General features: G+C 45.1%; 1 protein-coding gene across 2 annotated transcripts in view; it reads right to left on the minus strand.

The window, feature by feature from the left end:
• Nucleotides 1-447: 447 nt before the first annotated feature.
• The window catches only part of LOC311230109 (serine/threonine-protein kinase 38-like), an 87,863-nt gene continuing 70,103 nt past the window's right edge, over nt 448-18,207 (minus strand). For both annotated transcript variants that reach the window (XM_084316269.1, XM_084316270.1), the window contains exons 12-14: nt 17,374-17,469; nt 16,012-16,106; nt 448-2,160 (exon numbers count right to left, since the gene is read on the minus strand). In XM_084316269.1, coding sequence (XP_084172395.1) covers nt 2,021-2,160; nt 16,012-16,106; nt 17,374-17,469 — 331 coding nt within the window. In that variant the 3' untranslated portion in view covers nt 448-2,020. The remainder of the gene's footprint in view (nt 2,161-16,011; nt 16,107-17,373; nt 17,470-18,207) is intronic.

The following is an 18,207-nucleotide window of genomic DNA, read 5'->3' on the forward strand; positions in this document are numbered from 1 at the left end:
TCCCCACCCATCAGTTTCCCTCCCCCTAATACTGCCAATGTGTATTAGTGCGGACGACCAGCTAAACTGAAAGCAATGTGGAGCTCTGGGCTCGAACAGGGAGGCTTACCTGTTCGAGCCCAGTCTCCAGTATTCGTGGTGAGTGCCTTGCCCACTGCACCACGTAGCCGCCCCACACTGGACACTATTAACTGCATAGACAAACACACAAAACATCATCTCAATTACTTCTCCAATAAAGAAATAAAAGTAGAGATTGGACCCAAAGCACCCTTGTGAAAAACAACAACTCAATATCTGGATCACCAGATCCAACGTCATTCAGCCATTCATCATGCAACAAAACAGGGGTTGGGGTCAATTCACTTGTCAAATCAATGTAAAAAAAAATATATATATATATATATATATATATATATATATATATATATATATATATATAAACAAGAAATTGCACATTAGTTCACAATGACCAATCCTTTTCAATTAGGCTTTTAAATTTTTTTTATTAAAAAATAGAACATTTAAAATTTTGCAGAAAACCCACTTCTGGAATTTACTGAATTGATAGTGAGCTGAACCCAACTCTGCAGGCAAACATCACTTAACATTGTTGAATTATAAATATTCATACGGCTCCAGGTACTTATTTGCCATTTAAAGCTTACTGTGTGTGGTGCAGTTGACTCTCAAAAATATGCTTTGCAACAAACTGGACAAACAGGAAGTATATACAGTACTCTCATTGTATGTCTTATCTACAGATCTGTCATCAACAGAACAACATCACACTGAGACAATAGTGGACAATGCTCTAAAATTTACTGAAATTAAACTACAAAATGAAATGTATATAATATCCACAGAAATGTGACAGTGCTTCCTTTGAGACTGAGAAAATACTGCAGAGATACAAACAGAGGAGCAATTGAGCTATCTTAAGCTCTGCGCAACAGTCATTATTGGAGGATCAAGAAATTGATGAGATATGAATATCATGAGATAATAATATAAACGTACAAGATGTAAAAAATGTATAAGTGAAATAAAGGCTTGAATTCTACATCCAGCACATTGAGTAAATAATATATCATCTCAAAATATAGCTCCCAGTTCTTTGGATAGGGCACAGCAATAAACAAGCAGCAACACCATTTACAAACACACACCATACATTTTTTCTTTTAAATTGTAATGATTCTCCCTGACTGGCAATCCAACAGCATTGATAACAAAATTACATTTTGTGAGAATATTTGAGGGATATCTTAACAACAATCTTTGGAGGTTCCAGGTGAGTATATAGACCATTGTGCATCTGCTGTACTCCACCCTGGTGGCCACACACACGATGGCAAAACTTGGCTGAAAACAGTGACGGACTGCTTTCCCTTTTAAGGGTTAAAAAGTAGTGGGATGACATCACAGGGGGAGTGAGTGAGTCATCCAGCCAGCCTGTGGCCAGACTAGAGAATAGTTTCCACACACACAGGGACCATTGAAAGGGTGGGGGCTTAGTGCTATTTTAGGAAGGCACTTGTTCAGTGTAGTGGTTAGTCTTAGCATATTCTTCTTTTTTTCCACCTATATTTTTAACCTCAGCATCTGGGCCTTCAGTCATTAGCCTCTTTGTCATTCAGGAAGTTCCATAAAAGTCCAGAAACAGGCCACATTTGTCCCCCTAATCTTTGAAACACATTGTCGTTTTAATAAAACTGAATAGGACTAAACCCGGCACAGTGGTGAGTGAAGGAACCAAGGTGAACTGAACAGGAAGACAGGGGGGAGCATTTGCCGCCAAACTAACGTCAGACTGCACTTCCAATGAGCAAAGAAAATGGCCGTTCGCCGAATCGCTTGCACATTTAGAATCCAACGTCCAGGCGGTACGGACAGAGATAACGAAGACATCCACAGAACACTCCTGATTTCTTAACATTTCAGAACACTTGTCTCTTGAACGTGACTGGTGCCAGAGGGAAACAGGAGCCTGTGGGAAGGGACACAGTGGGGTCAGAGTTCATCTCTTGCCTCCCTTCATATAGGAGGGAATGGCTCCTCTGGCTGTAAGGCCCTCGAATCGCTTATACGTGTAGTTGACAAAGACCCAGTCCTTGCTCTTGTAGTCAGCCTCCGCATGGTTGCTGGCAGCTGCAGAGGCTGGATGAGGATGGAGGGGAAGGAGCCAAAGAAAGGAGAGAAGAAGAAGATTACTACATTTACATTTAGCTGATGCTTTTAAGTCAGCAGGAGGGTTACACCTCTGGTAGGTAAGGGTTACACCTCTGGTAGGTAAGGGATACACCTCTGGTAGGTAAGGGTAAGTTGCATTGTTCATATAGATAGTAGTATAGACATAGTAGCTTAGTACATAATAGTAGAAAACGAAGTCTTTTAAGTTTTTTTTTAATTATAATGTTTTTTGTAGTTCAGATATAGATTGAAGAAGTGTTTTTAGTCGACGGCAGAAAATTGGACGGGTTGAAAATGGGAAATTGGTTCCACCACCGTGGATCCAGGACAGAGAATAGCCTGCTTCGTATCGATGACCCCCAAGGAGCGCGAATAGGAGTGGGTCTCAGGTGGTAGAGCGTAGGGATCTTGAGGGTGTGTAGTTATAGACCATTGACTGGAGGTAGGGGAGAGCTGTTCCCCTCGTTGCACAGAATGCCAGGTCAAGAACCTTAAAGCGGATTTGTGTGGCAGCGGGAAGTCAATTAACTCATTGAGCGCCAATCACGAGTATAGTCGGGTTAACTCACCATCGCTTGAGCGCCAATCACGAGTATAGTCGGGTTTTAATAGTTATTTCTTTTAGCGATATCCATTCATTTTCATCCATCCAACCTGATGTTATAGTTGGGAATGGGTCTGAGCTCACAAAAGGGCAAATACCGCCGCCTATCGTCTCCCGGATGGTATTGCACATCATTGGATTGGATTGGCTGGGACTGTGCATCAAAAGAAAAAGTCCGGTCCAGGTTTTCCTTCTCGGGCATGCAGTATCGTTATACCACATTGACCGGGGACACTCTGAGAAGCGTGGATGATGTGTTTTGGATATAACGTTGGATCAATAAATGTGATCAATATTTGGAATGGCGATCAGGAATTGGATTCAACTTTTTGCAGGACATCAGATGTGAGGTAAGGACTCTATGTTACCAATCTTGGGTTAATCAGATGTTTCTTTCACAGCGATCACAACGTGTCTGTGTGTGTGTGCGTGCCGTTGGCGCCGACAAAAGGCACGGATAAGCGATTTTTTTTGCCCGCTTCTGTATCGTGCATGAGGACACATATACTATAGATAATCTAACGTTTATTTGAAAACTATTCATAAATCAGCCGAAAAACGTGTTTTGTGTATTCCACTAAAGGGCTATTATCGCATCTTTCTCTGGAATTACTAGAAATCACCAAAACTATATTCGTATTCAAAACGGTATCAAACGGAAATGTACCGATGAAAAAACAATCTGTTTTGTACATGTTGACTGCAAGCAACTCATTGATAAGCGACAGGTGTATTAGACCCATAGCCATAATTTAAGATATATTTTAAAGGGGAACTATCTTATAAATGGCCTTTTTGAGTGTTTAACATTGTTTCCTAGCTATGTGAACTTATATTAATATGATCTATGTCTCAAAATTCTCATATTGGCGCATTCTTCCAATTCTCCTCTCACAATATTCACCCTCACTGAACTGAGTCATTTGAAAATGTGCCCTATATGTGATGTCATATAGTCACTGCTGCATGTTAATGTTCAGGGGGGCCGGCCCGGCGCAGTGGTTTAGGAGCCCAGGCTCAAAACAGCTCGAGATCTTGAGGTAGAAAAATGCTGTTTTTGAGGACTTGATTAGAAATACAAAACAATGAATAAAAAAAAATATATATATTACAGAGGTGTTCCATAGACTCACAGGAATTGTGGAAAAATGCCCAAATAGTGAAAGAAATAGTAAAATAGTTCCCCTTTAAGCACTCGCAAATCTCCCCGTCCTCCCATTGATTAAAGCGGCGACCATCTCTAGACCTATATTCGCCATATAGCTCCGGCGCTGAATGTGTTAATGTCAATTCACACAAGGCAGTTGAAATCTGCATATCCTTTCTAGATACAAATGAAACCCTGACACATATTATATTGTGGATTCACCTCGACTGCCGCAGGTCCTGGGTGTGAATGGAATAACTCAAATAGCTTTCATTGGAATCTTTTCAAATGTGCAATGCACATTCATGACCTCTAGAGCATGGGTTCCCAAACTGGGTGCTGCCAGATCTGCTTGCATTTATAAAACAATTTAATTAAAAAATTTTATAGCCCATGCCTCCGGATCTACCGTATTCATCTTACATTCATGTTACACAGCCCTCATGAATAACATATTATTATGATTGATCAGAAATAGTTTATCAGAACATTTAAAAAAATATTGGTGGGTGGCCAAGCATTTTTTTTAAATGTTCACGTTGACAGCCAATGACGCAGCACACAAGTCAGCATCTTTTTTTAAACTGATCGCTGCACACCTGTGCATGCTGGAGGAGAGGTTTGAGTCGTATTTCCTTCCAATGAATCAAGACTTCGATTGGCTCCGGGATCCGTTCCGGATAGGCAAAGCATCAGCTTCAGCATCAGCCGCTAGTTTAGGCAGCAAAGCTCAAGATGAACTCACAGAGCTGATGATGGACCGCACCCTGAGACTGAAAAATGGGGAACTGGGTTTGGATCGCTTCTGGCTGCTTGTGGGACATGAGTATCCATCCATCTATCAGAGTGCAGTCAAGGTACTTCTCTCTTCTCTCACATACGCCAAGAACAAGACACGCACGTGGCTGGCAGTGGAAGAGGACCTGCGTGTTGCGCTGTCCACTATCTCTTCCCACATAAAGAGACTCTGCTCCCAAAAGCAGGCGCATGTGTCCCACTAAATGTGCACAACATAGCCTATTTTCTTTTTTATGTAATGAAAGTTTGACTGAGCTAATGCATTCTTGCCATTAACTTGCCCATGCATGCACGTCAATTACATTTATTATCCTGTTAAAACTCATTGGAGAAATACATTTGGTCAAATGTACATGCCATGTCTCATTCAGGTGTGTTTGTGCATTGTTATTAAATTTTGTAATGTTAAAAATAATACATAATATTGTTCATCGATAATTAAAATGAATGGTGTTGAAGTTTCATTGGTAGTCTTGTTATTTAAGTTTTACAGGAATATGATTTTTTGTTCAATGGATTTGAACTCGATTGCAATTGTAGTAACTCACTTAGCAGTTTTAAACAGATTTTGAAACCAACCAACCAATTCATCATGATTAGTTATAGATCAGGGGTGGCCAACCAGTCAGAGACTAAGAGCCACAAAAATTACTGTGGTACCACAAAGAGCCACACCATATACCAGCGTTTCTCAACCTTTTTTTTCAGTCACGGCATCCTTCATGTGTTTATAGGTCTCACCCTCTGGCCTCTGAAGTTGCTAATGTCTTTTTTATTTGGGCCTCACAGGGTTAAAAGTACCCTGTGAGACCCACGGTTGCAAAATTACAAAATCACTTTTAGCCATTTAAAAAAAGAATGTTTATTTAAAAAATGTTAAAGGGGAACTATTTTACTATTTCTTTCACTATTTGGGCACTTTTACACAATTCCTGTGAGTCTATGGAACACCTAGGTTTTTTTTCCAAAAAAAAATCATTGTTTTGTATTTCTAATCAAGTACTCAAAAACCGCATTTTTCTACCTCAAGATCTTAAGCCGTTTTGAGGCTGGGCTCCAACCACTGTGTGGCCTGGTGCCAACTGCCACATCAACTGCCACATTATTATGCAGCTGAGAAATCTCTGACATCACAGATATGCACATTTTCAGATGACTCAGTTCATGAATATTGTGAGAGGAGAATTGGAAGAATGCGCCAATATGAGAATTAGAGACATAGATCCTATTAATATAAGTCCACATAGCTAAGAAACAATGGTAAACACTGAAAAAGGCCATTTATAAGATAGTTCCCCTTTAAGCACATGTATATAGTTTATATGTCCCACCCTCTGGCCTCTGAAGTTGCTAATGTCTTTTTAATTTGGGCCTCACAGGGTTAACCTCTTAAGCCCGAGATATACAGTAAAAGTGTATATTTTCAGCATTACGTTTGTTTACCAATTATTTTAACTGTTATTAGTGAAATATAAGATTATAGAAATCTCAGGGCATTGAGTCGGAAACCGGCACATATTGACAGGAGGAAGTGGCACATCCAAAAGTGAGTGTAGTCTTTTTAAGGAAGTTTCAAGTTTCAAGTTTCTTTAATAGTTGTCATACAGAAGTACAGAATACTTTCATACAAAATGCTTCTTACTGTTACGCTCCAGAGACTGTGCTAGACAAGATAGTATCAAATAACATAGTATAGCATGTAAATTAGAAGTAGAAAATGAGGTCACAGTGTTCAGTATAGACATATGTACAATGTTCGATGCAGAATAGACGTAACTGAGTTACCATATAATATACAATACTATGCAGTGTACTAATGTACAATATTATATAGTGCAAAGCAGAAATGGGATGAGGTACAATTTAGGTACAATTTACAGTAAGGTGTACGAGTTGTAGTGCAATCCTTCATCAATAAATATAAAGTGTGGGGAGTGGGTGCTACAGTGTGTTTGTTTAAAGTGAGTGTGTGCTATAAAGTGTGGGGAGTGGGTGCTACAGTGTGTTTGTTTAAAGTGAGTGTGTGCGTGTGGATGTGTGTGCTATGTGCGTTTGATGGTTGTTGTTGTGTAGTGTTCATTGTTCGTTAAGCAGCCTGATGGCCTGGGGATAGAAGCTTCTTCCGAGTCCTTCTGTGCTCGCCTTGAGACTCCGGTATCGCTTGCCTGACCGCAGCAGTTCAAAGAGGCAGTTGTTCGGGTGACTGGAGTCTTTAATGATTCTCTTAGCCTTGCCCCTGCACCGCTTGTTGTAAATGTTCTGGAGGGTGGGGAGCCCCCCTCCGATTGTGCGTTCGGCTGAACGTGTCACTCTTTGTAGTCTGCTTCGGTCTTGTGCAGTGCTATTCCCAAACCAGGAGGTGATGTTGCCAGTCAGGATGCTCTCTATTGTACATGAGTAGAAGTTCTTAAGGATCTTCTGACTGACTTGGAACTTCCTTAGGCGCCTGAGGAAGTAGAGGCGTTGTCGTGCCTTCTTCACAACACTGTCAATGTGTGTGGTCCATGTCAAGTCCTCGGATATGTAGGCTCCGAGGTACTTAAAGCTGTTGACTCTCTCAACCGGTGCCCCGTCGATGCTGAGGGGGCTGTAGTCCTTGACCCCCGACCTCCTGAAGTCCACAATCATCTCCTTTGTTTTGCTGACGTTCAGGGAGAGGCTGTTTTCCTGGCACCATCCCGCCAGGACCTTGACCTCTTCCAGGTAGGCCCTCTCGTCGTTGGCAGAGATCAGGCCCACCACCACTGTGTCGTCAGCAAATTTGATGATTGTGTTGCTACTCCGCTGAGCCACACAGTCGTGTGTGTACAGGGAGTAGAGGAGGGGACTCAGAACACAGCCCTGGGGGGCCCCTATGTTGAGGGTGATGGATGAGGAGGTGCAGTTGCCTGCTCTCACCACCTGGGGTCTGCCCGTCAGGAAGTCCAAGACCCACTGGCAGAGGTCATAGTTCAAGCCCAGGTCCCTGAGCTTGGCTATGAGTTTGGAGGGGACTATGGTATTGAATGCCGAGCTGTAGTCGATGAATAGCATTCTCACATAGTTCCCCTTCCTCTTGTCCAGGTGTGATGCTGCTGTGTGCAGCACATGGGCTATGGCGTCCTCCGTGGACCTGTTGGGGCGGTATGCAAATTGCAGGGGGTCCATGTTGATGGGGAGGGAGGAGCAGATGTAGCCCTTTACTAGCTTCTCAAAGCACTTCATGGCTATGGAGGTGAGAGCTACAGGGCGGTAGTCGTTGAAGCAAGCAGGCTTGGATTTTTTGGGTACAGGGATAATAGTGGACTTCTTCAGGCAGGTGGGGATGACAGCCTGTTCTAAGGACAGGTTAAATATGTCAGTGAATACCGGGGCCAGTTGGTCGGCACAGACTTTTAGGACGCGGCCGGGGATGCCGTCCGGTCCTGCTGCCTTCCTGATATTCACTTTTTTTTTTTTTTTATCTTTCTTCCCCTCCTTTTTCCCGATTTTTCTCCCATCCCACCCTTCCTGGTTGTTGCGTACTTTCCCCTACTGTTGGTCCGGGAGACCGGAGACTGTCACATGCTTTCCTCCGACGCATGTGCAGCCTGGGGCAGGCCAACCTGGCCGCGCAGGTTCTCACCGGGGAGAGTGTAGCGTGTGGGAGGCCACACTATCTCTCCTCAGTTCCAACCCTCGCTGAGCAGGCGCCCCGACCGAACTGTAGGGGTCGCTGTCCACAACGCCCAGGACCCACCCTTCAGCTTTCCCACCCCCTGATACAGCCAATTGTATCAGTGTGAGAGGCCAGCCAAGCTGATAGCAACGCCGGGAGCTGGATTCGAACAGACTAATCCTAGTGTCTCCCGGTGTTGGTGACGAACGTAATCTCCGTGCGCCACCTGCCCCCCCCCGATATTCACTTTTTTAAAGGTCCGCCTCACCTCATGCTCTGTTACCCTGAACACTGAGTCTCCATCAGCAGCAGACCCCCCCCTCCCCCCCCATTGCCGTGGCTTGTGGGCTGGTGTTGTTATTACCAGCATCAAACCTCGCATAGAAGGTATTGAGGTCATTTGCTAAGGAGATGTCACTGTTCAGTTTGAGGGAGGTGCCTTTGTAGTCTGTCATCGTTTTGAGCCCCTGCCACATAGCTCTGGAGTCAGCCTGTTCAAACTGGAGTTCAATTTTATCTCTGTAGCGCCGTTTGGCCTCCGTCACTGTCCTGGAAGAGACTCAGGGCTTTCAAATTTAGAAAAACGACCCTACCCAGCTCACACCAGCCCCTGTCAATCATCTGACTTCTGGATTTACTTTTTTATTTCTCTTATTTTTTTGGGATTATCTCCCACAAACCTGAACGTTATTGCCATAAAACAGAACGCAGTTAGTTTCTCTACCTTTCTGTGAACGTCTTGCAAAACACTTTGTTGCAATATGATGAAAAATGGTGGAGAAATTTACATTATAAAAAATATGGCAGAATTCAGTACTGTATCTACAAAACATTCTGTTTAATCATCTTCCCTTTATTCATTTGCTTAGATTTTTCAGGTCTGGTCAATTTTAGCATGGTGTTATTCACAGTCAAAGATAAAAACAAATTAAATAGAATTGATATTCTCCTTTGGTTCATTACAATTTACTCAGGCCTAGTAACAGACACACTATTTCTGACAGTGATCCATATGTCCCTAGATTCAGATACCAAGAACATGCAAATGGACCATTTAAAAAAAAGTGTAAATGTTTATTCCACGTCCTTATGGAATGAGTGACATAAAAAAAAAAAGTACAAAATTTTCTTTTCTTTTTTCTTTTTTATGGGTGGAAGAGCTGCACATTGACGGGCAAAGAGCTGCATGCGGCTCGCGAGCCGCGGGTTGGCCACCCCTGTTATAGATCGTATAGCTACCGCTCTGCGTCCTACTGGAATACATTCCCATATCAGTACTAGCACTGAATAAATCTTCACATGCACCTATATACACCCATTCGCCTGGCCACACCCCCATCCGCTCCTCTACATAAGCAGGGGTGTGGCCATACTAACAGCTCCTTCCTTGTTTTCACCACCATCAAGTGTCTGTATACACCACTTGCGTTTAGCTGGAAAAGAGCTACGTTGAAGAGAAGGAGCTGCGTTGACATTATATCTTTATTTTCTCTCTCACTATTTTTCGAGGAAATACAGCGATAATGTCTTCGCCACCGGAGTGTCTAGAAGATGATGATCATCCTGACCTCCACCGGCATTTTCGTATTAGGGGCTCGCGTCGCTGAGCTAATCCCCGCCGGCATTCCTCCAGCTCTGCAGTTGGACAGGTATTACCTCCGGCTCTGCAGTTGGACTTTGCTTGGGAGACGCTCGGCCGTGTGAGGGCTAGCTGCCTCTCCGGGCGGGTGATGGTTTTGAGATGCAAGCGGCAGCTGTGTTGCTATGGGGGGAATGGCTGCACGACTTACGAAGGCCGGCTCCAGGCTGGTAAGCTTTTTTGCTGCTTCTTAGCGGCGTGGAGAGGGTTCTGGTTTGATGCCCACGTTACATGAGCTCCTCATCGGGAGCTTTGTTACCTGGGACCGTATCCGAATCTGCGGTTCAATCCCCCGGATCTCTGGTCAAACAAGTCCCCTCTGTCACCGCGCGGGCCCCACTTTTCAAGATGAAAATCACCCGGCGCGAGGGAGGTGAGTTTGGTGTTTCATTATGAGAATACCTCCACGCTCATGAGGGACTTGTTGCAGACACCGCTGTGTCTGATAATCACCGTTCTGAAGACTGTGTTGACTTTTTCTCTTCTCTCTTCGGATGAGGAGAGGGACAGACAGCGGCTGTCTGAGTGTTGGCCTATATTGTTTCCTCACGTTGTACAGTTTCGGTGGTAGCTGCTTAGCTTGCGTCCTAGCTGGGTTGAGCTACCTGTTAGCCAGTTAGCTGTTTAGCTACAACGCTAGCTCTGTACGCTTGCTCGGCTGGGAACGTTAGCCTGATGCTACCAGTTAGCCTGGAGTTAGCTGTTAGCTTGTGCCACACCGTTGAACATTAGCCGTGAGAATAGCAGGCCTAGCACTCTGACTACGACGTCATCTTTTTTTTTTTAGCATTTTTACAGCTTTATTGGTCACGCAGGACCGACAGAGGAGAGGGCGAACGGGAGGAGAGGCGGGGAGGACATGCGACAAATAACGACGGGAGCTGGGATCGAACCCGGGTCGGCCGCATAGGTGTGCCTGCACCATGACCGGCTGTTGGAGGGGGGGGGGGGGGGGGGGGGGGGGGGCGTTTCGCCGGAGCCTCGCTCCAGCCATAGCTTCTTTTGCCCCGCCAGCGAGGGCTTTTCGTCAACGTGGAGACCAGCCTGTTGCGGTCTTCTCAGCCTGCGTTCATTGGTGCAGGTAAGGGTCCATTGGACATTTCCCCCCTCTTCCTTCCTTCCCCTTCCGAATGTTTTGTTAATAACAATGTTTTTTCCAAAACGTATGTTGCTTCACTACATTTGGAGATACGACATGTGCTGTGTGTGAATTGTCTTGATCGCTGGTATAGCTTTCTCTCTACCTAGAAAATGGCGTTGTTTTTTACGCGAGTAAAAATTAACTGGGTTTTTGTTGTATGACGAGAGGTGTGTTCATGTAACGTTGGACAACGTAGCTGAGCCCACGACTGGCTGGGTTACCCTGCAAAGCTATGCATAGTGGCATGTGATCGAGGGATGAGTCCCTCTCAGCTTGTGATGACAATAAACAGGTGGCAAGTTTCACATATAAACAGGGCTGTACCTGTTCAAACAAGTCGTATCAGGGGTAAGGTGGTGAGGGGTGTTTCCCCCCCCCCCCCCCCCGGTTTTCCCCTGGGCCCCCCCCCCCCCCCCCCCCCCTCCCCTCAAACATGATTTTGTTTACAATATATTGTTTCACTATGTTTGTGGGGATACGGTGTAACCCCTCAGCTTCTGCTGGGGTTGTGCTCCTGCTTAGAGAGGCAATTTCTTTCTGAAGATTGTTTGGTCGCTGTCATGTGGACTTAGCAAGGCCTGTGACCAGTACTTAATCGAGGACCTGTGTCTTCTCTCGTTATGAAAAACGGCATTCCTCTTACGGTAGTGAGAGTGTATTTTCGCCCTTTTTTGTTGTGATGGAGGGTTGTGTGTGTCGTCAAGATCCACAACTGGGTTGGGTGTTGGCCTACAGAAGTTACATGTGTAAGCTCTTGTACCAGGGCCCTTGGCCCTCTCTTGGTCTGTGTTTTTCTTCCTTTAGGAAAAGGTGTAAAAATTCAGGTGGCAGGTTCGCACATGAGCCTATGTGAAGCTGTTACCTTGACAGGTATACATGCGCTTCGTGTAGCACACTATGACTGGTGTCATGGCTCTGCTTTGTCATTGCATCGTATCAGGGGTGAGGGGTCATGAGGGGGTGAACTGATAAACCCTCCCTCCCCTTTTTCTGATTGGTCAGGGGGTTGGACCTCCTATCCTTCGGGCTTCCTGTCACGTTGCTGGATCAGCACGTCACAGGGTAGGGAAGGGGGGGGTTGGGGGGTACGTCACTGGGCGCGTTTCTATTGGTTGGCCCTGGGCGAGTCATATGGGACCCATATCTGTGTCTTGGCCAGCTTCCTGCCGCTCTCCCAGGCGGCTTGGAGGGAACGTTATCTGGGTTCTTGTTAGAATTACCATTGATATGTTTTTGGTCTCGACATGTGCATAGTGCTGGCCCTGGGTGCTTCTGATAGGAACCACGCATGGGCTTGCGCGCCTTTGGTTGCTCATCATTGAAACTGCGTTTTTGTGGGGCAACTAGGATTGTCTCTTCCGAGCGCCAGTGTACTAGGTTAGTCTCGATGAATTCTCGTTCATCTCTGGGGGGAGATAACGGAATAGATCAAAGCATTGGCGGAGGGGTCTCATGCCTTTGGGGTGGGCCACCGGGCGCGGCTTGGTGGCGCCCTCTGTGATGTTTTAGATCGACACGCGTACCTACCCCCCTCCTGGGACTGGGGATGGCGGCGTGATTAGGACACGGGACCAGGTCAGTTAACCCATTGTCCGCCGGGGCGCAGATCTGCTGTTCTGGTACCCTGAGGGACTTGTGCTTTTTCGGGGGGAAAATGCCGGGTCGGCCCGGGCGTTGCAGGGTTTGATGTTATGGAGATGTTCGTGATTATGTCACTGCGTGTTATCCTTCACTGTTGCTTGGTCCATATTGTGTTGTACCTTGCGCTGTGCTAAAGGAGCCTGGTCAGTCTCCATTATTTTTCGCCCCTCTCTTCTCCTGCTTGGCGGGGCTGGGAGGGTGCTGTCGAGGTGGTTCTTATAGAACCCCTCTGGCATCCCCGTGTACGTCCCGGTCCGCCAGGCCCAGGTCCGAACTCATTCTCATCGACCTGTTGGCCTGGGTTAACCCCTTCTTGAAAACTGAAACACTTGTACTGCTGTATAGCCAGTGTATAACCGCAGTTGTGTTTTGGATTTTTTTCTTGGGGGGTTATAGAAACAACCGCCTCATGTTAGAACCAAGGTGGTGGTTGGTTTCCAGGTGTGTTGGTAGCGGAGTCAACTCTCAGGGTAGGCCGGGCTTGGCCCCGTCTGCCTGTGAGTGTGCCCCCGCACCTTTCATGACATCTGCCAATCATGTCAGCCTTCTCTGCCTCGGCCCCTCTAGGGGTCGGTTTTTTTTGTGGAGGCTGCGACATGGTGCACAGGATGCCAGCATACGCCCCTTCCACCGAGGTGCTGTTTTCAGCAGACCCCTTTGGCGCCTGTCTAGTCCGCAGTGCTCCAGGCTCAGGTCGAGTGGCCTGTTGCCTGGATTGAGGGATCGACCTCTTTTGGGTTGTCTCCCCGGTGCTCTGCCTGGTCCCGCTGTGGGTGTAGCCTCTTGAGTGCTTCAGGGCGGCGTGCTGTAGGGGGGAAAGGGCCTGCTCTTGGATGGGCCCTGTCCAAATACGCTGGCGATGTGGGGGGTGGTGTCACTAGTGACCGCCTGGTGGGGTCTCGATGCTGCGGCATCGTTGGCCTCACCAGGCCCCCTTTTCCGGGGGGTCCAGTCCCTTCCTGGAGCTGGGTCCTCCTTCGCGCTCCGCTGCTACAGCCTTGCCACGGGGTTGGGTTTTTGCCCTTGACCCCGTGATATTAGGGGTTGTGTGATATTAGGGGTTGTAACAGGGGTTTTATTTCTTCCCGTTCATTCCCTAGTGGCATGTGGGTTGCGCGTTTGAGTTGCTAAACCCCTCTTCGCACAGTCTGATCTGATTCCCTCCCGTCCTCCACTAGGGGGGTCCGGGGGCTCAGGTCCTCCCCGGTTCTGATGGTTGTGGGGGGCCTCAGCAGGTACATTTGTCAAGCTTCCGCTCTGCTCAGCTCCTGTATTCCAGTAGGACGCAGAGCGGTAGCTATACGATCTATAACGTACGGTTATATCTATAACCATAGTTATATGAGGGGCGGCTACGTGGCGTAGTGGGCAAGGCACTCGCCACGAAATGCTGGAGACGCTGGGCTCGTCAGTTCGAGCCCAGCGCTCCACATTTGCTTTCAGTTTAGCTGGTCGTCCACAGTAATACACATTGGCCGTATTACGGGGAGGGAAACTGAAGGGTGGGGATCGGGCGTTGTGGACAGCGACTCCTACAGGTCGGTTGGTGCGCCTGCGCAGTAGAATCAGGAAGTGTCGGGGGCAGCGTGAGCCTCCCACGCGTTACTCCTCGCCACTGAGAGATCGAGCTGCGCAGGTGAAAAGATGCGACTGCTGTTACCTCAAGTACCGGAGGGGACTTGTGCTATGTATGACTTAGTCCACATTGCAGCCGGCTTGTGGGAGGCAAGAAACAGCGTCCGTGACAGGGGAGGGTTGAATTGGATGATACGAAATTGGGATGGGAGAAAATATATAGAAAATGGGAGAAAAAGAGGATAAAAAAAAAACCATAGTTATAAGAGTATAGCGGACGCTCTGCGTCGGACTCACTGAGGACCCCGTGGTATTCGCCTTGGTGGTGAAAGACTTGGGAAGGAGCTGTTAGTATGGCCACACCCCTGCTTATGTAGAGGAGCGGATGGGGGTGTGGCCAGGCGAATGGGTGTATATAGGTGCATGTGAAGATTTATTCAGTGCTAGTACTGATTTGGGAATGTATTCCAGTAGGACGCAGAGTGTCCGCTATACTCATATCACTATGGTTATAGATATAACCGTACGTTTTCTCTGATACATATTCTGTTGTTTTTAATTGAATTAAAGTTTGACTGAGCTAATGCATTCTTGCCCATGCTTTTATTATCCTGTTAAAACTCAGTGGAGAAATACATTTTGGTCAAATGTACATACATGGAAATCAGTTGAATAACTGAATGTGTTATCCCTGTACTACATGCGCTTTGTAAAATGTTTACTAAATAAAAATCAATCAATCACCATGCCATGTCTCATTCAGGTTTGTTTGTGCATTGTTATTAAATTATTTACAAAGGCATTATTTTCAGCCAAAACTAAATAACATACCTATTCATAATATTATTAATCAATAAATACAATTAAATTCATCATGATTTGTTTTTAGTATAAGGACTGCTAAATGTTTTGAGTTGGGGTGCCTTGGAGAAGGAGGAAAGATTCAGGGGTGCCTTGGTTCAAAAACGTTTGGGAACCTCTGCCCTAGAGGAAGCACCCTGTTGATTTTGGTAACCTTTACATCGGGCCAAGCGTAAAATATTCAAAATTGCATCTCCTGATCCAATTGTCGTACATTCATGGAAATTAGGTGCAGATTGATGCAACATACCAGCCACCCCCAGTTACAGCTGAAATAGACACTCAAGTTGGTGCTGGGGGTCGAACCAGCAACCTTTTGGTTACTGGTTGGCCTCTCTACTTCTAGCACTTTTCTTTTCATATCATAAATAAATAAATACTGGTAAATAAAAATAAAATGATATATATATTATATATATATGTATAAAACATGTGTGATTGCATCCTTAGGCATGTCACTTTTCTATTAGCACAAGTCTGCAATCAACTCAAAATCTAATAAATTATGTTATGTTCCATGTGACTTTCATGTCAACAGAAGTGTGTAGACAACACTTTTTAATGGGGATTAAAAAAGTTCTTCATCTGTCATGAATGCACACAAACACACAGACCCCTATACACAAATAATTACCCACAACACTCACACACACACACACACACACACACACACACACACACACACACACACACACACACACACACACACACACACACACACACACACACACACACACACACACACACACACACACACACACCCTTCATGTCTCACCTGTGGGCTGGAGGATGTCAGACTCTGGGAACTCATCGAAGTTGGATGTATCATCAATGCTTTTGATCTCTATGAGGATCGCAGCAGGTCGCTCTCTACATGGGGGAATAATGAAAATGTAAGATGAAAATAAACGAATTACATTAAATAACTGAGATTACCTAACAATTTTAAGCAGGGAATCTGTAACCTGATATTATATGACATTTTCATAAAACACTGTTATGTGCAGTAGCTGAATACGATGGTGTGAATACGGTTACTAACGAAATAGCATGCATGCTGTGGAATTCACTACAGACAAGAGATAGTATAATGATATAATATATAATATTATATTTAATATTCCCCAAACACAAGAGTTATGGTGGGGAAATATCTTAACCCTTTGGAGGCCAAACCCGAGATAGTCCGGGTTAACTCGCCATGCTCTGGGCGCCAAACCCGAGAAATCTCGGGTTTTAATCGATATTTCTTTTATTCGCTATATCCATTAATTTTTCATCCATCCAGCCTGACATTATCATTGGGAATGGGTCTGAGCTCGCAAAGGGCAAATACCGCCACCTAACGTCTCCCGGATGGTATTGCACATCATTGGAATCCCTCTGGCTGGGGCTGTGCATCAATCTAAGAAGTCCGGTCCAGGTTTTCCTTCTCGGGCATGCAGTATCGTTATAACACATTGACTGGGGACACTCAGAGCAGCGTGGATTATGTGTTTTGGATATATAACGTTGGATCAATAAACGCGATCAATATTTGGAATGGCGATCAGAAATTGGATTCATCTTTTTGCAGGACATCAGATGTGAGGTAAGGACTTTATGTTACGAATCTTGGGTTAATCAGATGTTCCTTTCACCGCCATCGGAGCGTGTGTGTGTGTGTGTGTGTGTGTGTGTGTGTGCGTGTGCGTGAGGTTCGCGCGGACCAAAGTACGGAGAAGCGATTTTTCAGACCACGCTTCTGTCCGTGCATGAGGACACATAATATCGATAATCTAGCGTTTATTTGAAAACTATTCATAAATCAAGCGACAAATGGCACGATTTCTAACTAAATGCATTGAAGCTCGATTTGCTGGAGTTTATTGAGATGAGACAGAACGCTCTAGAAATATATTGATATTCATCACGGAAAAAAAACGGAAATGTATGTATGAAAAAAGTATCTGTTTCGTGCATGTTGACTGGAAGCAACTCATTGACGATCACCGTGTTGTTTAGATCTATTGCTATTATATTTGATATATTTTAAGCACTCGCAAATAAGTCCTATCCTACATTGGATAAAGCACTGGCGCTGAAGGGCCACAGCGCCCTCTGCTGTTGGCGCCGGAAGTGTTAATGACTCTAGTACCTGATGTGGTCATAGTCCACTCCTTCAAAGAACGGATTCCTCTTGATGTCCTCCACTCCTACCGCTCCGATCCTGTGATCTGCCTCACAGCAAAACCTGAGGGAACACACACACATACACACACACACACATTTAGAATCTTTATTTATGTCCACATAAAGACAATGTTTAAAGGACACAAATATTATCAGTGCACTTGTACATTGTGGGTTATTCTGATACAATCGTGCCCAAATTGACAATGGACACACACACACACACACACACACACACACACACACACACACGTGTGTATGTATGCAGGTGCACACACATGAACAGCTGACAAGATAATATTGTAGTTGTTTTATCTAAACAAGACCTTCCATTAGGCAAGGAGGCAGGAAAATTGTTTTAGCTTCATATTAGAGCTACAAACATCCTTACTGATTTTACTAAAAGAAAGATATTTACAAGGAAACCTTTATTTTCTATACTGTTTTAAAAAAGAAAAGAAGTATAATCAAAATTATTTTCGTCAAAACATAAGGTCCCCAAATAACAAAATCAGTATTGGAGCCAGAAAACAGCCATATGTTAAAACAACAATGACCTAGTATTCCTATATGATTCTCTGTACGCACCAAAACCACAGGAATAATATAGTGATGCACCTTGAATTTCTATAATATTCCACAATAGAAATGACTATGGTGGACTTCCGGTATGGTGGGCAGGGAGTAGGACGCGTTTTTCCCTCTCTCCCTCGTGTTTTTTTTTTTTATTTCTACGTTTTAAGACTCAAACCTCACAATTCTTGTTTATATGCCAACATGGATATAGCTAACTAAGTAT

The sequence above is a fragment of the Notolepis coatsorum genome, assembly GCF_963971535.1.
Source record: "Notolepis coatsorum genome assembly, chromosome: 6".
NCBI lineage: Eukaryota > Metazoa > Chordata > Actinopteri > Aulopiformes > Paralepididae > Notolepis > Notolepis coatsorum.